This window comes from Canis lupus, chromosome 38, assembly GCF_011100685.1.
Source record: "Canis lupus familiaris isolate Mischka breed German Shepherd chromosome 38, alternate assembly UU_Cfam_GSD_1.0, whole genome shotgun sequence".
Lineage (NCBI taxonomy): Eukaryota > Metazoa > Chordata > Mammalia > Carnivora > Canidae > Canis > Canis lupus.
The window spans coordinates 1,304,798-1,326,124 of NC_049259.1; the positions used below are offsets into that span (position 1 = coordinate 1,304,798).

The 21,327-nt window shown below is 57.1% G+C and overlaps 1 protein-coding gene across 5 annotated transcripts; it reads right to left on the bottom strand.

Annotated features, from left to right (window-relative positions):
• Position 1: 1 nt before the first annotated feature.
• ETNK2 (ethanolamine kinase 2) lies at positions 2-20,974 on the bottom strand. Of its 5 annotated transcripts, XR_005385561.1 has the most exons (10): positions 20,717-20,974; positions 18,799-19,058; positions 15,474-15,596; positions 10,911-11,053; positions 10,239-10,322; positions 7,216-7,361; positions 5,613-5,686; positions 3,858-4,037; positions 1,923-2,025; positions 2-271 (listed from the first exon to the last, which is right to left on the bottom strand). XR_005385561.1 is itself a non-coding variant. In XM_038585978.1 (8 exons), the coding sequence occupies exons 1-8, from the start codon at positions 20,972-20,974 to the stop codon at positions 3,965-3,967; spliced, it is 1,161 nt and encodes a 386-aa protein (XP_038441906.1). In that variant the 3' UTR covers positions 2,820-3,964. The 5 variants fall into 5 exon arrangements, 2 of the variants coding, with proteins under 2 accessions (XP_038441906.1, XP_038441907.1); XR_005385560.1 differs by lacking the exon at positions 2-271 and having other exon boundaries at positions 1,135-2,025; XR_005385562.1 differs by lacking the exons at positions 2-271; positions 1,923-2,025 and adding an exon at positions 6,777-6,847 and having other exon boundaries at positions 3,971-4,037.
• Between the last annotated feature and the right edge of the window lie 353 nt (positions 20,975-21,327).

Consider the following 21,327-nt stretch of genomic DNA (forward strand, 5'->3'; position numbering starts at 1 on the left):
GGGGGGGGCGGGCAGCACGAAGCAAGGATGCTGGCCTCAGGCCAGAATTTCAAAACGTGTCGCCAGCGCAGGCACCGCTGCCCTCTTGTGGCAACTCTGGGGAGCTTCGGGCAGGGGATCTGGGAGGCAGTCTCGGCGGCTAGAGGGGCCCGGGCCCAGGCCGAGCCTTTGGGGAGACAGGTGCCACCCAGAGAGCCTTGCCCCTGAAGACGACACTGCCCCCGCCTCCAGGAGGTAAGCTAGACCTCACCACACATGGTCTACCCCAGTCCTAAGGAAGAGGGAGTAGTGAGAGCAGTAAGCAGTCAGGATGCTAGAACTAGCCCCGTGGCCTGCGCTGGGGCTGGGGCTGGGGCGGGGCGGGGGCGGGGGCGGGGCGGAGTCAGATCTCCCCTCTGGGCTTCAGCATCTGAAAACACCGCGCTTCAGTCTTATCCATAGTCCTTATCTGCTTCAGGAGAAGGAGCCCAGTGAAAATCTAATGAGAACTGTGGGCCTCTTCCCAGGACGCCCAGAGCCCGTTTAGGAGCCCTCCAGGATGAGCAACGGAGCGAGGTTGCTAAGGATGTGCTTCAGGGCTCTGTGACCTCTGGTTTGAATGGGGATTCCAAACACCGAACAAACACTTAGAGAAGTAACAGCCCATTAGACTTAAAAGGGCTGATGACAAACTAAGACTCTCAAAGTGCTTGTTGACAATGATCAATAAAAAGACCAACTCTTATAAAAAAAAAAAAAATCCCATTGTATGGAATGGGGCAGCAAAGCTGAAGGGTAATTCTAGTGGAAGGCTGAGCTTTGGATTGGATTAATAGAGGTCCTGTGTCCACAGCCAAGGAGGTGGGAGAAAGGTGGTGGTAAGAGAAGGGAGTTCGGTGTGGTTCGCGGCAGGGCCTCTAACTTGGGTGGAGACTCCCCCAGGAATTAGGTCCTGGCCTTTCGAGCTAGGGAGCCTCCTGGCGGCTGGCCTTTGCTGGTTTTTCCTAGCCTGCCCTCCCAGAGCTTTGGGCCTCCTCGTCTTGTCCTCCCCACCCCATGTTTCCAGTGGGTACAAACACATCCCAGGGAAAGACACAGGTGGTCCTTGGGAAGAGCAGCGAGGCTGCCTGTGGCGCCCACGTTCTAGTGGTCGGGGGGCCGGGGGGGGGGGGGGAGAATTGCTGTTTTAACCTGCACTGTCCGTCTCCCCGACGGTGGGGACTCCCCACCTCCTGCACTGCGTTCCTAACCCAATCAGGCCAGTCTGTCAGGACTCTTCCAGCCATCCTCCTCCTCTCCTGCCAGTCCTGAGTTCCTCTTACTTCCTAGTTCCCCAGTCCTCCGTGGCCTCAGGGGGGCTTGAGGCCAATACCGTCCTCCTAATCCAGGAGCCCTTGGCCTGCCCTGCCCTGCCCTGGGAGAGGCAGGATAGGGTCAGGTAGGCAGTGAGGCCAGGAACACAAGGTCCTGGTCATTACCAGGAAGGGCTGGGGCATTCTCTGCCCTCTCTGTGCCTCCTGCAAAGGCCGAGGGTCAGAGCCCAGCAGAGATGAACCTCTGCCCTGGTGTGCTTTGCCCGGAGGAGCTCCTGTTACGTGTCCAGCGAAGGTCTGAGAAAGAGGAGCCTGGGCCCGCCCCACCCCCAGGAGTCACCAAGCCCTGGTGCTGGAAGCCAGGGGGCAGGGGTGCTGGCTAGTCTGGGGTGGCAGTGAAAGGACAGACGGACTCCAGGCTTCGAGGGGGAGGGGTGTCCTAAGCTGTCCTCCCCCCATGCTCCCCTCACTAGCCCACCCCCCACCCAGAGCACTGGAGGAATGAGTGTGTTTTCTCAAAGGCAGTGGGATGGTGCCTGCAGGTTCACTCCCTTGGTGCAGGTGGTGGCTGGGGCCGTAGGGGCACAGGATGGTACCTGGGGGGCCCTGTCCCAGCCATTCCCTGCTCACCACTGCAACACCGTCTCCAACGCTGTGACATCAAGGCCCCAGGAGGCTGGAAACGAAGTTGCCTTCACAGTGGTTATTTCTGCCCTCAGCTCCAGAGGTGGATCTGAGAGGAACAAGGAGGGTGGGCACTGCCCTTTAGTTGACGAGCACCTGACCCCACGGTACCCCTCGGGGGCCCTACCTGCCCGGCCCCAGGTAGGCCAGGGCCCACCTTTCGCGCACGTCCTCCCCACGTGCTCTTCCTGGGCTTGGTGCTGCTACCCCTGGGGGCCTGGCCACACTGGATCACTGTGACCTTGAAGGCCCCAGCGGCTGCTCCAGCGGTTGCCATGGCAGCCGGTACTTTTGCCGGCAAAAGCCAAACAGCCAGAGTCTACCTGGCAGGCAGCCACTGCTCTCCCCGCTCTGACGGGCACTGGGTCCCTCCTGGGGGGCCCTGGAGGCAGCGGAGCTATACTGCCCGGGCTGCTGAGAGGGGTGCCCCTGCTCTCCCTTCCCTCTGACCTTCTGAGAAAGACGGGCTGCAGAAGTCCTCCTTGACTGCTCTCCAGCGGAGCAGCACCCCGTCCCCCTCAACAGCCAGTAGTCCTGAGTGCTTCCCACCTGGCCAAGGCCACAGCCTAGCTCCCTTCCCTGGTAGCACACCCTCTTGGGCTCATCTTCTAGGAAGATGGTCAAAGGCAGCGAGTGCTGAAAGCGCTAGCCCTGCCCAAGCCCATCCCAGACCAGAAGCCGCAGGCCCCGTGAGCCAGGTGCACAGAGGGTGTGGTAGGAAGTGTGCAGCCCCAGGGAACCTAGAGAACAGAGTTGTAGCGGCCCTCCCCGCACCCCATGGGAAAACTGATCAATCCTATCTGCTATGTCAAGCCCTCACCATAGGCACTCACACACAGAGTGGTCCAGAAATGGCCATTTTAATGCAGAAAACCATGATAATTTACAAATGAATCACTTTTTGGGCCAGAGCCAGGAGGCTGTGAGGGCAGAAAGGAGGTGGAGGCCGTTGAGTCTGGGGCCGTGAGCTCAGCACCTTCACAACCAATCCTACCCAGGCTCTCCTAGGCCGGGCGAGCCCCAGAGGACCCTAGTCCCTGCCCCCGGACTCCCACTACGCATTTCCTAGTGGGAAGTTCTTGGGTCAGCTTCAGGACAGAAGGTGGAGAGGGAGAGACAAATCCTTGGAATGAGGGCCTGGAGGGCACAGGAGGGAACAAGGCAGGAAGCTGCTGGTAGCTGTTGGCCGCCTCACTCTTGGCTACATCGCCCTCTGGCCAAGCATGAAGCAGAGCTGAGCTCCGGAGGCCCAGGACATCACCATTCCCTTGCCTTCCCTCCCAGCAAGTGGCAGAAAGACTGAACACAAGCACAGAGCAAAACGGGCATGGATGGGAGGGGAGAGCAGAGGTCTTTGGGCTGAGGTTTGGGAAGGGGTTGTTGGACTGGATCTGGCTTGGAGAAAGGGAGGGATCTCAGATGAGGCGGCTTTGGGGGGGGAGCCGTTGAACCCAGTTCTAGACCATCCCCCCAAGATATGTACATCCATCTGTCAGTTGGTATGATGCTGGTTTGGGTTCATCAGCACCTCCCACGTGGGGCATGCAGGGGGAGATGGGCTGGAGGCTCAGGGCACTGGAGGTAGAAAGGAGCCCTCCCACCTCCCCCTTTCCCCAAGCCAGGAAGGTCAAAGACACATCTAAGGCCGCCCAGATTCCAGCATGGCCTGAGGCCAGGAATACTGGGCTTCCCAGGGGTGGTGTGGTCCGGGCTCTGGCTGACTACAGGCACTTCCCCATCCCCACCCCCTACTACCCCCTCAAGTCTGGCAAGGTGAGGGGGACCCCCAGAGCTGGGTCCCTCCCAACAAAAGAATGTGGTCTCCAGCAGCATCTGCTGGGGGCTGGTGGCAGGGGTAGAGCCTTCTCCTTGGACACCCACCTGTCCCCTCTCCCACCTTGTCCAAGAGTGTGGACCCCAGAGCAGAACCGAGCCCTGGAGAACAGGTCTGGCCAGGCAGATGGGTAAGGGAGAGATGGGGAAGCTGGTCACTTTGGCATCTCCAAGGCGGACACCTGAGGCTTCACCTTGAAGTACTGGTGGAATCGGATCACTGCATACCTGCCAGAAGACCAGAAAGGTGGGAGCCCAGGTGAGAAGGAAAGCCAGGTGGGTCCTACTGGGGGAACTCAACACCGTGAGGAAGACTCACCAGCTCAACCCCAGGGCAGGTGGATGTTTGTTTTTTTACTTCAGCTATTTTATTTTTCTTCTTAGATCAGACTGGAGCAGTCCTCTCCCCCCCCCCCCGCCCCCATTTTTTTTTTTTTTTTAACAGTTCAGCAGTGTTAAGTACATTTATATTGTTACACAACAGATCTCTAAGATTTTTTCAATTTGCAAAACAAACTGTACCCATTAAAGAGCAACTTTCCGTATCTCCCTCCCCCCAGTGCTTGGCAAAAACTACTGTTTATTTTTTTAAGTAAACACCCAAACGTGGGGCTCAAACTCATGATCCTCAGGTCAAGAGGTGCATGCTCTACTGACGGAGCCAGCCAGGTAACCCCCTCCCCTGTTGCTACGAACTTGACTAATTCAGTTATGTAAGTAGAATCCTATAGCATTGGTCTTTTTGCGACTGGCTTATTTCACTCCGCATGTCCACAGAGTTCATATGTTGTAATGGGACAGGATTTTCTCTCTTTAAAGGCTAATATTCCACTGTGTGTGTAGACCACATTTTGCGTACCCCTCCAGCCATCCATAGACATTGGATTGTTTTCACTTCCTGGCTGTTGTAAATGATGCTACCAACATGGGTGTGCAAATCTCTCTCCGACACCCTGCTTCAATTCTGGCGACACACCCAGCAGTAAGAATGCCGGATCGCCCAGGAATTCTATTTTTAACTTTCGGGAGGAAGCGCAGTATGGTTTTCCCCCAGGAGCTACAACCATTTCATGTTCCCACCGGCAGTGCCCAAGGGTTCCAATTTTCTACATCCTCCCCAAAGCTTGTTTTCTGTTTATTTGGTAATAGCCATCCTGGGTGTGAGGTGAGATCTCATTGTGCCTTTGACTTGCCTTTCTCCAATCACTGCGAAGCACTTTGAAGCCAGAGGACTGATTCCTTTCCAGCGGAGAGTGGGTGGGGAGGGAAAGGCAAGACTAGACCAGAGTGGAGGACAAAATTATTCCTAGTTCTTAAGGACACACATACTTTACATGATGGAGCCAGCAGCCAGTACTCAAGTATGGTCTCGGTATAGGCCCTGGTACCTCACCAAAGGAGGAGCTGGGTCCAATACCCCCACACAGTAAGTGCTAAGCCGCCTGAGTGACCTCAGTGACTCACTTCCACTCTCTGGACCTCTGTCCCCTCTGCTATAAAATGAGCATTTCCATTCGCCACCAGGCCCCATGGCTAAGAGCACTGGCAGCAGAGCAGGGGCAGTGGAGTAGGTCCTCCGATGCAGTATGGAAAACACATCTACTCAAGAACTTCTGAGTACTGTCCAGAGCATTGCTGATGCTTCCCCTAGAAGCATGTGCTTCCCCTAGAGTGGTGACCCCACTGGATATGGGGTGGCTGGGATGGGGACAAGTCAGCAGAGCAGAAGAAGGGACTTTGGATATTCTCTCTGAGCTGACCTTTGCCCACTTCCCACCACCCCAACTTGTCCCCGGCACTCACCTGAGGAAATCAAACTCGATGGTGGAGAACTGGTTCTGGATGAGGGCCCACAGTGCCCAGAAAAAGTGAGATGCCTGGAAAGAGGCCAGAGTGAGTCAGCAAGGCAACCACTTCCTGCCTGTCATGAACCCCATGGAGCCAGGGAAAATGGTCACTCTGGAAGACCCAACTAGGATGCTGGCAGGCATGACAGGGTCTCCCCAGCACAAGTTGTGGAAATTGTGGATGTCAAGTCACTGGACAGCATTTGGGGGCTTTACTCCCTTAAGAAAAAAGTAGAGTTCTACTTGCCTCAGGTGGGGATCTGCAGGATGGTGCTTCTAGGGCTTTCAGCTTATTCTGCCGCCTAAGCACAGACCCTTCCCTGGTTTCTCCCTCACCCAGGGGAGTCTCCCAGGGCTTTCAAGGCCAACATACCAGGATGAAATGAGTCACTGCACTAGACCCGGTCCTGCGGTCATCAGGAACACCCCCTTAACTAACCTCCACCCCTTTCCCTCTTCTGTCAGGAGGTGGGTTGGGTTGGGAGAGAAGGATAGATGTGGGTGAGCAAGAAGCCCTGAGTGAGGGCTTTAACTAAGCATTCAACTGCTCTCCCCTCTGGCCAGAGGTGCCCTCAGGGCCAGGCCACCCCAGGCTCAGGAAGGCAGCACCTGCTCCCCGTTGCCCCTGGCTGAACCGCAGTGACATCGTTACTGTCCCAGGTCAGGGCTCCCCCCACCCCGCCCCCATGTCCTGCTCGCTCTGAGGTTGGCTGCATAGCACCTCCCTCTACTTTTCAGGACTATATAGGGGAATAGATTAGCCAAGTATAAAGGATTGCATCAAAAGATTTAGCAAGTGGAAGGCATAAATGGAACAGTTAAGAGGAAGAACCTGATGGAGAAGCAGTTTTGTGCCAATGAGGAAAATAGGAGAGGTAATCCAGAATGACAGCTAAGTAAAGATTCTACTTAAGCTCCATGATGTATTGTGAAATTCAGGGCACTGGACTTGTCTTCGTGCTTCTACACGGCTGACATTAATAAGACTAGTTAGCAATCCCCTGGGCACACCCCAGTGGAGACCTGGCACAAACACAGGTGCCCTGGATAAACGGCACTCAAAGTCCAGAACTGACGGCTCAGTAATTTGAGGAGGAAGAGCCTGATGGGAGAGGCTTACGTGGAGTTCTGAGTCCGTGGAGGTAGTTAACAGGGAGGCATAGAGCTGACATTCTCGGTCTCCTCCAAAGGCTTAAAAAAATAAGACCACTACGTTTAACTGCAGCATGAAAGGCTAAAGTCAGACACTAAGAGAACTACTTGTCCAAATGAGAGAATTGCTAAAATACGAAACTGGGATCTTTCTCGGAAGTCTTTCCCTAGGAAGAGGGAAGAGACTTGATGAGGTAGGGAAAAACAGGGAACAGGGCATCTCGGTATTACGGGGATGCCCACGAGGGCTCTTCCCAGAACGCACCCTAGGTTTGGCTTCAGGAGCAGAGGCTGCGGTCCCAGGACCTCACACCCAACCCTGGGCTCTGCCTCTTCCGGGAGGAGCCGGGGTGGGCCCCTCCTCCCGCCCCTCTGGCCCCTGCCCTCTGCCAGGCTCGGGCACTTACCAGGGCAAACTTGTTGACTTGCACGTAGAGCCTCTCCACCTCCCTGGGGGTCACGGCCATCCCCTTCTGTGCCTGCAGGTAGTAGCGTAGCCACTGCAGCTGGGTGTCCCGCCCGGGGTACCAGCAGTAGTCCACCTCGTTCACACCTGATGGGGAAGCGGCCATGCAGCAGATGCTGAGAGATGGACCCACGGGGGGGGGGGGGGGGAGCACTTCTCCAGCTCAGCAGGTGTTCCCTGATCCCCTCAAAATCTTTGGGTCCTTTGCCCTGTGGGGCTGTGCCTAGGATTACAACCTCTTGACCACCAAACCTACCCCACGTGTGGTGCGGCGGGGCGCTGCTTTCCATGGGCTGGAGGAAAGCACAGAGGCAGACTGGTTGAAGGGGAAGGCACGGTCTTGGGTGTGACAGGGACACCCCCCCCCCCCACCTGCCAGATAGCATCACTGTCCCCTCCGTGCCCTGTATCAGGGAACTCCTCTCTGCTTGGCTGCTAACTGGTTAACACTGCACAAAGCCTTCCCTCCCACTTCGGGAGTCTCTCACTTAGAGGTGTGGGTCTCCAACCTTGTCTCCCCGACCAGTGCTGAGCTGGCTACTTAAAGACACCACCTGGAGAGCTTAGTGAAAACACAGGTTCCCAGGCACCTCTACCCCACCAACCAATTCTCCAGATGATTCAGAAATGCAGCCAGGTTCAGCGGCCCGGGACCAATGGCTTCAATTCCCTCCGGTCCTGCCCTCCCTTGAGTCCTCAAGCTGCCAGCCCAGTACGACCCAGACACATCCCTAGCACAGTGGCAGAGGCTTGGCTTACAGTGGGGATGGCAAGCAGCCATTCGTTGAAGACACGACCGGGACCAGGCCACCTTGCCCACTGCCTCTTCCTCCCTATCCTTCCCAGGCTTCCCTCAGACTCCTGAAGAAAAACACTCAAGTCTCCTGGGGCCCCCAGAGGAGGGTTGGAAAACAATCTCTTTGTGCAGTTGTTGAAACCAAGGCCCAGAGAGAAGAAACTTGCCCAAGGTCAGCCAGTTGGAGGTGAGTTTGGGGTTGGAACTCCTTTATCTCCTGCCTCCCAGTACTGGGCCTTCCTGCTCCCAAGAACCCAGGAGTGTTACTTCCCCAGCTCCCAGTCTCCTTCCCTGCGCCCTCCTTCATTCTCAGCCTGGGGGCAGGATGCAATCTGCCCCTTTGGAGAAATTCTAATTGGACTTGGCTGTGTGTGAAGAGGGCTTAAGGTGCCTATGAATTACTCCTTCGGAAAGGCCAGTGCGTCTGGCGGCCTCTGCTCCGCGCCACACCCCACAGCAAAGCTGCCCTGCCCAGCTGTGGCCCCATCGTCCCTTGGGTTCTTAGATGCAGCTGGTAGCCACCCTGGGGAGTCGTACCCTCAGGTACAGTGAGTGCTTCACAGACCTGGTCACCTGGGGTTCTGGAAGGGACACGATTGGCCTGGAGGGGCTGGGGAGTGGTTGGGGCTGGGCCAGGCAGCAGCCTCACAGCTGCCCCCGTGTGCCTCACCAATCCTAAGCCACCGAGGCTGGCGAGGTCACACTGAGCACCTGCACCACCTGACGATGTCCCTCCAGCCTGTGCCCAGCTCCTCCATCAGCTGCCTCTCCAGCCCCATCAAATTGTTTAACATTTAAGCCCTCAAGCTGGAAAAACCTGCCCCGCTTCTTTTATACAAATGATTCTATTGTACAGACTGGCTTTACTGAACAACTGGCTACCCCTACAAAGCACCCCTCCTCTAACCTTCTCCATTCCTCTGCCAGTCTCCTTTAGTTGCAGAAGGCTTCCCTGCCTAGTATTGGCAGACACCAACACGATGCTTAGTGCACTTGAGTATCTCATGCTGATACTATGAAGTGTAGATACTATTGATATCTCCACTTTATAGAGGCCCAGAGAAGGTAAGTAACCTGCCTGAGGGTCACACAGCCAGTAAGCAGCAAAGCCAGGATTTGAACTTGGACAGCCAAGGTGCAAAGTATACTTTTAACTAGTTCTACCTATTCTCATCAGGCCACCAGCTCGCTCGGCCCCTTCTCTGCACGGAGGACCCTTATTCATAATCATGCAGGTTATGCTGGGCAGAAAGCAGCCTGCACGAAGGGGCACACAGAGGCTATGCCTGTCCTGTGTTGGCCTGCCTGCTAGGGGCTGTGTCTGCCCCTCTAGAGAAAGGGGCTTTTTCCATTTTTTTAGATTTTTAAAAGATTTTATTTACTTATTCATGAGACACAGAAAGAGAGGCAGAGACACAGGCAGAGGGAGAAGCAGGCTCCATACAGGGAGCCCAATGTCAGACTCAATCCCAGGACTCCAGGATCACGCCCTGAGCCAAAGGCAGATGTTCAATCGCTGAGCCACCCAAGCGTCCCAGGTTTTTTAGTTTTCTAAAGCAAGCTCCACCTGATGTGGGGCTTGAACTCACCACTCCGAGATCAAGAGCTCCATGCTCCACCAACTGAACCAGCCAGGCACCCCAGGGTCTTTTTCCAACTCACATACCAACCCGAGTATCCTTGGGGATCCCATAGAGGGCACATTCTCCTGACTGGTACCAAACTGCCATATGGGCTGGCAGGGGTCTGCTCTGTGTATGTGGGTCCAGCCTCCCCCATGAGACTTGGAGCTCCCTCAAGGCAGGCTATACCTCCCCTCCATGAGTTGTGAGATTTTATTTTATTTTTTTAAGATTTTATTTATTCATTCATGAGAGACACAGAGAGGAGAGAGGCAGAGACACAGGCAGAGGAAGAGGCAGGCTCCATGCCGGGAGCCCGATGTGGGACTCGATCCCGGGACTCCAGGATCACGCCCTGGGCCGAAGGCAGGCGCTAAACCGCTGAGCCACCCAGGGATCCCCCAGTTGTGAGATTTTAGAGGACAGGGGCTCTCAAGCCTCCAACCCAGCGAGGACAGAACCCCCTCTTAATCCTCACTCTGGGCCTGGCCATCCATTGTAAGGGAAACATCTTAGGCAAAGACCAAATAGAAATTTCCTTCTCACCTGCAAACTCATTGAAATGGTTGCCAATGTCAAAAGCTTGGTAGTTGTAGCCGGCATATTCATAGTCAATGAACCGTACGTGGCCTGTGAGGTAGAAGAGAGGCAGTGAGGGTCGGTCCCAGGAGATCTGGACGAGGTCTGGTCAAGTTTGCTTGGACCTCTGGAGTGTACCTGCTGACCCTGGGTGGCTACTGGGGCAACCCAGCCCAAACCACCCTCCTCAGTGGCCACCTTCGCAGCTGTTTGTCCATCTGCCCTCCAGCTGTCCTCCTGGAGGGACTCTGCTCACAGAAAGGCATCTGTCCTCAGCGTGGCTAAGGACCAAAGATAAAGGTCTGTGCTCCCTGGGGGTGGAGCTCTCATTAGGCACACAGAACAGTTCTGTCTCTGTGAGGGCCTGGGTCACCCAAGATGTCCTCAGAAGCCCACAGTAGTGTCAGGGAAAATGGTCCTAACATCGAGGACCCCCACAAACCACGATTGTGAGTTCTTTTCTCAGGGTAGATTTTTTTAAGTGGAAATTTCTTTTTCCCTTTCTCTCTTAAATTAACTTGAGATCTAAACTACAAGGTCTCCTTTGGCTTGGCCAAGTACCAGTTTGAGGGATGGAGCCCCGGAGGCAGCTGATCACTCGGGCCCAGCCCTACTGCTGCCCAGCCAGAGAAGCCGTACCTTTGGTGCTGTCGTAGATGATATTCTTGCAGAGCAGATCATTGTGACAGAACACCACAGGGGAGTCCAACTGGGACAGGTGCTCCTTGAGCCAGGCCAGCTCCTGTTCCAATACTTCCACCTTGGGGACATCTGCAGAGAGGCTGGGCAGTGGCAAGAATGGCAGCCGGTGAGGGGAGGCTGACAGTAGACAGGTGGATGCTTGGCCTCTAGAGCCCTGAGCTCCGGGCCTGTCGTCACCTGCTCCTGCAAAGGGCCTCTGGACAAACGGCCCGCCCTGCAGACCCTACTTTGCATCATTCCGTACTAAGGCTTCCTGATGTCCTGACTTCCTGCCGTCACTCAAAGCAGCTTTATTAAAACATGGGCACAAGAGCATTTTGCAAAGTAGTATGTCCCTGATCCCATGGCACCCCTGATACTTCGAGAAAGGGACAGGAAGGTAAGGGAGGAGGCACCGAGAAAGAATGGGAGGTGAAAATGCGTGTCCACACTCAGTTATTCCAGACTAAGAACAAGGGCAGAGGGGAGAGTCACAAACAGACCCACTCTTGGGGCACTGGTGAAGACTCCTAGGGGAGGGTGTGCTCTCTAAGACCAGAGTCTCTGTGGAGGCATCACAGTGTCCCGTGGAGCAGCTGCAGCACCAACAGTCCTGAGGAGGCAGAGGTATGTCGCTTCTCTGCTTTAGCAGCTTGTGTCACAGGTGGAAAGGACCAGAAAGCTCATAAAGCCTAACATCTCATCTCACAGAGAAACCACTCAATCCCACTTAACAAATGGCTTCTTGGGCTCACTCCTACAAGACCAAGGGAACAGGAGCTTGTGTGTGTGTGTCCTTGTCCCAGATCCAGGTCAGACCAGGCACGCATGGACAGCTTTAAGGCAGGAACAAAGATAACAGAGGCCACCCCTCTTTCCGCCCTGCCCCATCCCGCAGCACATCCCCCATCAGCAGCATCGCTGCTGGAAGAAACACATGCTGGAGAATGGATAGATGGGTCAGTCGGTGCTGGTCGCAGAGGCCATGTGCAAGGCGGTGATGGCACACTGTGCTGGGATGCCCTGAACTTTGGTCTCCAGGAAGCACACAGGTCTGTGTGCACTGAAGAGCCAAATAGTTAGCACAGCCCTTAAAACCCCAGAGCTACCAATGGGCGGAGGGGAGGAGGCTGGGGTTTGATCTCCTATTCTGCTCCAAGTATCTCCTGTTTGCTCTCTTATCCAGGGCAGCCAGCGTACGTAAGAATGAGATATGTCCTCCCGATCTTCCCAAAGGATGCCCCTGTCACCCCCTCACCTGGCCCAGTGGCCAAAACACAGCAACCCCCTTGTCCCGCTGGGAAAGGACGAGCGGGCTCCCTCCCAGGCTTTGAGAAGATCAGAGCTGAAGAGGATCTTTGGCCTCTAGTCCAACTCTTTGAGGAAATGGAAGCTCAAGGAAGGGCAGAGGCCTTCCTGCTTTCAGAAATCTCGTGTACAGCTGGACCCTCTTCCCCCTCACTCAAGGGAAACAGTCCTCAGACTGTCCACGGACCCACAGTCAAGCCGAACCCCTAACCACGAGAGCCTCGGTCAGCCTCCGGGGCTCTGCACAGTCCACTCTGAGTTGGGGAGAGTCTATCGGGGGGTGACCTGGGGGAGGCCTTCCTTTATCCTCACTGGCGTTCATCTGTGTCAACCAGTCTGCATAAACGCGTCTCAGTCTTGGCTCTCTGTAAGAAGATACCTTTCAAGATTCTTTTTTTTTTCCCTTGGCCCAAGACCATCTAAAGATAAGAATTAGGAGGCCTCCTTTGGTTTGCCCAGGTCTCAGCCTGAAAAACATGACGTTGACATCGGAGATACCTACTGCTCAGGCCCTGACCTCCGCCTGACCCCCACCTTACCCCGCCCACCAAGGCCACGCAGATAGTTACTGTGGGAGCCATCCAGGCCTTCTATCTCCCCGGGCAGCCTCCCTCGGCTGCCCTGCTTCCCTCCCCTGAGCGCTTGAAACCCCGCCAGCTTTGCTACCTTCAGCCCTGACACCACCAGACTTTCTCAAGGCTGTGGCGTTGAAAGAACAGTAACCACCACCGCATTGCAGCAACGGTCACACCCCAGGCACCTGCTCCTCCTACTTCTCTATCCCTTAGAGGCAGCAGGAGGGGGATGCAGGGGCTGGGCCCCCCTCCCAAGGAAGCCTGGGGGTTCCTCCTGGTGAAAAGACTGCTGCCTGCCAAGTGCTCACTCAGCTGTCCAGAGCTGAGCAGGGGAAAGCACCTTCTCCTACAGTGGACTTGGTGTTGGATTTTCCTGGCTCACGACCTTTGCCCTTCTACCACTCAACCCACCCGCATCTCCTCCTAATGCCCCCGAAGCAGCGATCACCCCTCATTCTCCCAACCACCTTGGACATTTCTCTGCGCAACCAAACAGCAAGGCCACCAAATCTATTTCCACAGGGTTCCTGACTCTTCCCCTACTCCATCCTCTCCCCCACCAAAAGCTGCCCATGGATCCTGCCCGTTCAGTTACTGACTGATCCGCCCTACCTCCAATCCCTACCCCCACCTCCCCAAATCCCACCTGACTCTGTCCTTTACAACGGCAGAGAGCTTTCTTCCTCAACCACAATCATGGGCCCTGGCTCGGATGCCTCCACAATGACTTTCCACTGTCGGCTAAATGAAATTTTGGCTCCTTAACCTGGCAGGGAAGGGCCCTCCCAGTCTAGCTCCCACCCACCTCTGCAGCTCTATCTCCCAGAGCCCTTCTCAATCCCTCTTGAAGGCCGGGTCCAGCCACCCTTATCCACTCACCACCCATGAGCCAAGCATTCCCACCATCTCTGCCAGCCTGAGTGCCAGAGCTCTGCCCCACTACCTCCGCCAGGAGGACCTGCCCTGGTTCTCCCACCTCCGCATGCATGATACACCGTCTTCCTTTGTCACTATGCACGGGCAGGTCCTATTTATTCAGGTGGTTCCTAAGCTCCTTGAGGGCAGGGCCAATGTCCTATCCATATTTTTCATGGTTTTAAATCCCAGTCAATGTTTGTGACCTACAGATTGACTAAACCAGGATTATTAGGCTGTGACCAGAGCTCAAGAGTTTTATCTCCTCTAGGTGACTGCTCATCACTGCCACTGCCTGGGGCAGGTTAGGCAGTTTAAGACAGGCCTCTACCTCTGAAGAGGCTCCAAGAAGTTAAACAGCTTGATTTGCCCAAGGTCAAAGGTATGACAAGAGCCAAGGTAGTTGGTCAGCTCTTCTCCGGGGACCACTCTGCTCCCAACAAGGTCACCCCTGAAGGTTACACAGTGATAGTACAGTCAAAGGAAGCTAAAGTGGCAAGGGTCATGCCTGAGCATCAGGGCTTGACTCTAGCCCTTGAGCTGCCACTGACCTTGGAAAGTCCCACCCCCCTCTCTGGACCAGTTTTTCCATCTGCCAAATGAAAGTGGTAAGCTGCACAATCAGAGGCTCCGCTGATTCAGACACCCCAGGATCCTGCTCACCGTGTGCTGCCTTAGCCCTCAGGGGATAGGCAGTCCTTGTCCCAGAGATAACATTTGGCATCGAAGGTCTGAATGTGGGCCATCCTGGACAAATAGTCCTAAAGCAGTGCTTGATAATCATTAAGTGGGAGGATCCAGATAAAGTCATGCTTGTGTGTGTGTGACAGAGACACATGATTGGAACAGAGTTAATTATTGTCTTGTCATCTTAGAGGGAAGGAGATACCCTCCGCCTCCCAAACCTCTTCTGTACCCTACTCCCATGAACCTTTGGAACAAGGGTGATGTTCAACCCAGCAGGGAACATGGAGGGATCAGAGACTCACTACTGCCTTTTCCTGGAGGAGGCAAGGGTCACGCAGCCTTCTCTCCAACCCTGCAAGCCTCCTCTAGCACTCAAGGTTTTGCTTTGCTGGGGAGCCAGGTGGCAGATGGCTACAAGGACTTACGGGTTGCCGGCCAGAGAGCCTAGCTGCCTGGTAACCCCGAAGGGCAATGTCAGGATGAGTGGAGTACCCCCCTTCCTTGGAAAGAGCAGTGAGGAAATGGTGAGCTGTCAGTCTGGACAAGGTGGGGAGCGGGGTCCCCAGGAGCATGTGGGGGCATGAGAGGTATCCAGGCAAATATCAGGAGTCTTGTCCCAAGGGCCTGTCAGCTGACGAGCTGAGTTCTGACTATGAACTCATAGCCCATTCTCAGGGGTCAGGCTCTCCGTTCTGGTTGCTCAGAAGGCAGCTTAGGTAGAAATAGCCCTGGGCTAGGACACAGAACCCTGCCTCTGACAAGCCTTCCTGACACTGGGAAAAGCTTACTCTCCGAGCCTCAGTCTCCTTTAAGTAAGGGATGAGATGCAGTCCCCAACCCTAGCCTCCACCACAACCAGAAGACTCCATGAGAAATCAACACAGGCATAAAGCTGTGGATCTGACTTCCTGAGACTCAGTCAATCGGCCCAACTCTGCTTGGAGACAGAAGTCAGGACTGACGCCTCTCAACCTCTGTGTGGGATGGGATAGGGCGTCACATTAAGGTGGCATCAAACCCTCCCAGATCTCTGTACCTGGGGTTGATCTCATTCTTCACAAGGGTGAAATAATTGTGCATCTTGTGCCAGAGGGTAGGCTTGGGCAGGCTGCCATTGGCATGGATGGTGTGAATCTTTGCCATTTCTAAGGCGATTAGCCTACAACAGAAAACATGAAGGACAAAGTATCAATGTGCGGCAGGCCCATCCCAGCTCAGCCCCTCCTACCCAGAAAGGGGTCCTACAGGGTTAGGGCTGGGGGCTAGCCAGAGGGCCGAGTGTGGGACTATTCCAGATACTTTAGGAGCCCTAGCTCCTGCAGGAGGAAGGTCTCGGCAGGGGACACCTGGGTGGTTGAGTGGTTGATCGTCCGCCTTTGGCTCAGGTTGTGATCCCAGAGTCCTGAGATCGAGTCCCACATCGGGCTCCCTGCATGGAACCTGCTTTTCCCTCTGCCTATGTCTCTGCCTCTCTCTCTCTCTTGTGTCTCTCAGGAATAAATAAATAAATCTTTTAAAAAAAAAGGGTGTGGGGGGGGGGAAGGTCTCAGCAGAAGGCATGAAAATGACGTAAGGCTTTTAGCCCAGCAGTGACCTTTCCAGAACTGGAGCTGGGGCTGCTTTGGGGAGCAGGAAGGTGAAGCAGCAGGCCACTGGCCACAGGTCAATGACCCTGCCCCACCCCAAGGTTGTGTACCCACAGCAACCACTGAGGACAGAGGGGTCACCTGGAGGTGGGGGCAGGGCCCCCCTCCCTCCTAGGACTCTGATGCATGCCCTAGGTGGTGAATGCAGGGTACCAAGGGACCAGGGGGTGAGGATGCCAGACTGCAAAGAAATGCCGGCCTCTTATCAGCCTGGCCAAGGTGGGGAGGGAAACAGGCCGGCCCAGGGCAGCCCCTTCCTCTGCAGCAGGGAGTTGATGCTGGCGGCTGGGTGCCAAGGACGCAAAACAAACCAGCGTTCTATTTTCAAGTTCTCCTGTGGACATTATCCAAGGTCCCGAGAGAGGAGGAGGGGGCGGTGGGGAGGGGGCTGGGACAGGGCGGGGGCGGATGGAGGACTGACCGGTCAGAGAGGGAGGGCCTTGATAAGGACTGAGGCGTCTGAGGCCCTACGTCCCAGCCAGGCTCCCCCAGTCCTCCGCCAGCTCTCCCTTCTGGAGCCCCACCCCCAACCCGGCTGCCAAGCCTCCAACATTCAAGCTTCCTTCGCCTCTGCCTGTTGCTCGAATAATAATCACTGGGAAAGACAACAAAGGCATTGGCTGTTTGAAACCTTGTTACTGAGCTGTTCCAGGGACACCCCTCCCCTTGCCAGGTCCTGGGAAGGGGCAGGCCATCACCCTGTAGGATCACAGGGCAGTCTAGGGGCTCTTCTGGAAGCCCTTAAGGCTCCCACCGCCCGGAGGGTGGAGGGGGCAGGGGGCGTGACAGCCACCGAGTGGGTGAGAGATGAAGTCTGTGCTTTCAGAGGCTGAGGCCCCAGGGCAGGAGGAAGCCTGCCAGGGCTTAGGAGAGGCAGGGAAACAGACCTGAGACCCAGGCCTTCCCTTCCCCTTCCCAAAAGAAGATTCCGACTAGCATGAACAGAGCGTTTCCTTGAATATCAATAGGGCTGTTGTCTGGAAAAGCAATGAAAGTAACCTCAACACTCAGCATTTTTATGCTGCAAAGCCTCAGCAGGCAGAGGTTGGGAGGTGGGGTTCAGGGGGGCACAGGACGTGGCTCCCCAGGGCTTCCTCTGTGCCTTTGCCTCAGAGATCCATCTTCACCCGAGAAACCCGATGGTCTATCCTTGGAAAATCATCAGGGAAGAGCCTACCTCCTACGCCTATCCGTTTCGGGCTCTACCCCAAATGTAAAATCATTATTGAACCTGCATCCATCTTCAACCTTCCTGACAGTGACAACTGTCTCCCCTAGAGAACGAGGGACAGTGCCACATTCATAGAGGTGGCTGGAGACTGGGAATGACCTGGTGAGGACCTGCCAATATTTGAGCTTATTTACACAAGACTGAAGGGGAGCTGGGAGCACAGCATGGGAGAAGCCTGGCCAGGGTTCCTGTGGCCCCCACCCTGTTCTGACCTCTGATCTCCAGGCTACGTGCCCAGCGGGCACCTGAGAAGACCCCTGAACAGGTTTGTATGTCCCCCGCCGACAGACACACACACAGATACAACACTGGACTCAACGTAAATATCCTAGGGCCTAAGGACCAGCCCCAGAGGCAATGCTCTGGTTTACTCTTGCACTAGAGTGGAAGGCATCTGACTACCTTCTAAATCCCTCAAGGACCTGCCAGGGGTTCCCCTGCAAATAGGGCCAGGTGCACTTACTTGGGGTTAACCGGGTAGCAGGTGAGGAAGCAAAGAAACTTCTTGGTCTGTTCCCTAGATGGGCTTTTACTGTTTCTTCTCGGTATCTGGAAAGCTTCTTCCCCGTGGGTGGGATGGGACTGATCCCAAGGATCCCAGGCCAACCCTTGTGCTGGTGTCCTCAGCCTGCCTGGGACCTCGCTATAGTCTGAGTGCTGTGCATGCAGGTGTGGCACTCGAGGAAGGAAGGTGGATACTAACTGACATCCGGCCCAGAATGGTTAGAAGAGAGAAAAGGCACTCTGGGCCTCTCTCTAGCTCCCCCACTTCCAGACCCCACAGAGGCATCCACGGTGCTTAAATGTTATGTCTACTTCCTGGGTCCTTCACATCCAGGCATTTAAAGGGAGAGGCTCCCAGGGGATCATGGGTTCTTGTGAACCTCTGGAAGGAAGCCTTGGCAGCTTCCCAAACCTGGGCTGCCACTTTGTCAGGGAACCTGGAAGGAGCTCAGACTGGGGGAGGGATGATGTCTCTCTGGGTTGCTGAAACCAGGCTCACCCTGGTTGGGCCCATTCTAGCATGTCTGAGCTCCTGGCAGGAGAGGAGGGGCAGGAAATCCTGGGCACTCTGGGATTGGCTCAGATTTCATTTCCAAGGCTCTATGATGTTTCCAGGTCAAACATGGGGTGGGCAAAGGGCTGAGGCGTGAGGCCAGGAGGCAGAGATCTGCTGCATTTAGGGAACCAGGACCTTTGGTCCCCGGTTTACCAGAATCTCACCTGCCTCCCAAGAGGCAGCTCACCCTTCTAGCAGACACACTGAAAATCCATACAACGCTATGGCCCCTCTCTGCAGAGCAATGCACAAACACGCACTTTTTTTTTTTTTTTTTTTTTTTTTAGAAACACACACTTTTCTCATGCAATTTCAGAAGTTCATAGACCTTATGACTCACTCATGGACTCCATTCTACACCAAGGAAGCTGGCCAAGACTTGAGGAATAGTAGAAATGAATGGTACCCCGGGCAACCTTCTTACCTGAAGAGCCGGGGCTCCCGGATGTGCTCAGGTCCCAGGGCCATGCCCCTCATGTACTCATAGCACAGCCCATTCTGGAAGGTGCAGTAGAGCTTCGGGGCGCAGCCATGTGCTCGCAGCAGCTGGAAGTTCCTGACCTCATTCTCCCGGTCCACCAGCAGTTCCGTCCGCTCCCCGTACACCCGGACCAGCACGCAGTCCTGCATGTCCTCCTCCACGTAGCAGGCCACCAGCTTGTTGGTGATGCCATCAGTGAAGCGCTAGCATGGGAAGAGGGGAGCACAAGAGTGCGTGGGGCGGGGTCTCTGCTCTTGCCCACCCCGTGGCTCCCCAGCTCCAGCATGAGGTGCTCATTTGAATGCACAGCACAACCACCCAGAACCCCCCCATCCTTTGGCCCTCTAGCTTAGGCAAGAGCTCTGCCTTGTTCCTAATGCTTTACCCTCCTCAGTGCTTGGGACAGCCTGAGAGTTGGAGAAGAAAACCTCAGCCCAGGTACCCTCATCTCTCCTGGGTCTGCCCCCAGAAGATGGGATTTGGCAATGGAGGAATTTCCGCTCTCTGGTGGGAGAAGCCCCCTCCCCTTCTCACTCCTCCATCCCCGGAAGAAACCTCCAGGGCCAGAACGTGGCCAGGGAGGGCTGGAGTTGCCTAGGACGAGTCCATTCGACCCAGCTGCCTCTCACCATCTGCCCGGCTGTGGACTCTGCTGCACCTCATGCCCCATCCAGCAGCAGAGGTGTGGGAAATACTGATGTTGGCACCCACCAGAGGGCTTTGGGGGTCAGAGCTCCTTAGGGAAACCAGAAGAGACGGCAGCCCATGGGCTGGGGGGAACAGACTCTCTGGGTACTGGGACAGGAGGAACGAACCGCAGAATTTATGGGGTGCAGTGTGACAGAGCTGGTAGGGGCTTTAGAGGACATCTGAACCCGTTCTAGATGGGGAAACTGAGGCCCAGGGGAGAGACTGGCACGTGGCATGTTCAGTCGGCGCTGGAACTAACCTCAGCCCTGCTTGATGCCTTTGGGCCTTACAACCAAGGTGAGTCTTTTATTTTGAAAATGCTGCCCATCCATCCTTCCCCCAGGACAGCCTGCCAGCCTGTGCACTAGGCGAGGACCTTGGCCTTTCCCCACCCAGGAGGCCCAGCAGCAGCTGCACGTGCCCAGCTCGGGTCTCCTGCCTCCACGGGCGGCTCCCAGAGGGACTGGGAGAGGGTGGGCAGGTGCGGACTCTGAGGAGGATGCAGACCCGCGGGGGGCCTGCCTGGGGCCCCTCAGTGGGAGGCTCTGCCCGCATCTGTGTCCCGGAGAAGGTGCCCGGCTGGGGGTTGGAGGCCCGTCGTGCGGGGGCGCTGGGCCTGGGCCTGGGGCGACGGGGAGGGCTCCCATCCGGCGGGGGGCCCGAGGCGGCCGGAATCCCACACGGTGGCTCCTGGGCCCGCAGGAATCGCTCAGAGCCCGGAGGCTTTGCGCCCATCACCGGGTGGAGAAGGGGCAGGGGCGTGTGAGTGTGTAGGGGGGGCTCCCTGGAAAGTTCAGCGCCGGCTGCGCGCGCTCCTCCGGGCGGCGGGGGCAGGGGGGCAGGGGCAGGGGCAGGGGCAGGGGGTGCGGGTGGGGGCGGGGTGGGCCCGGGCGCGCAGCTCGCGGACCGTGGGCAGGTGCGGGAGCCCGGGAGCCCGGGAGCCCCGGCAGGAGGGCGCCGTGCGGGCCGAGGGACCTGCGAGCCTGGCTCCGGCTCCGCGTCGGGACCGGGACGGATGCGGCGAAGCACACCCGCTGCAGCGCCCCGCCCCGCCCCTGGGACGCCCGGAGGGACCCGAGGACCCGTGCACGCCGCGCGGCGGCAGCCCCGGCCCGGCCCGGCCCGGCCCCAGCCCCGCCCCGCCCCGGCCCGGCCCCGCGTCCGCCGGTACCTTGGTGCGAACTTGCTCGGGCTTCCAGTGCGGCCGCAGCTCCCGGATGAGGCGCAGGGCGCCCGGGAGGATGTCGTCCTGGTCCACCGAGAGGCCGAAGCAGGGCACGGCGGCGGCCCTGGGGGCGCCCGGCGGCTCCCGGCAGCCCGCGCCGGCCGCCGCCCTCTCCTCCATGCCCCATGAGCTCTGCGGGCGCGGCGCCGGCCGCCGCAGGTACAGGGGCGAGCGCGGCGGAGCAGCCGAAGGGGGCACGGCCATGCCCGGCAGCCCCACCCCCTCGGAGCCGCCGCGCGGGCGCTAGTCCCTGCGGGGGGGCCCGGCGCGGCGGGGGCCGTGGAGGAGGGGCCCGGGGCAGCCCATGGCTCGGGAGCCCGCGCCCGCGCCCGCGCCCGCGCCCGCGCCCCCGCCCCCGCCCGCTCCGAGGCCGGCCCGGGGACGCGGGGCCCGCCGCGACTGTGACCTCACCGCGGGCCGGGGGCGGGCGCCCGGGAACGCCCCCGCCCCGCCTCCGTCCCGGCCCGCGGGCCGCCGCGCACGCCGCAGCCGCCGCCACCTGGAGCGCGGGGCGGGGCCACGCCCCCCGGAGGCCGTGACGCGGGCGGGACGGGGGC

Bases quoted from the DNA above. Each gene is read 5' to 3' on its own strand.
- ETNK2 (XM_038585978.1), bottom strand. From the start codon at position 20,974: ATGGCCGTGCCCCCTTCGGCTGCTCCGCCGCGCTCGCCCCTGTACCTG. The intron at 10,323-10,910 runs GTACGGCTTCTC...TCTACCTCACAG, and splicing joins CATCTACGACAGCACCAAAG to GCCACGTACGGTTCATTGAC. The intron at 5,687-7,215 runs GTAAGTGCCCGA...GCCTCTTTCCAG, and splicing joins AAGTCAACAAGTTTGCCCTG to GCATCTCACTTTTTCTGGGC.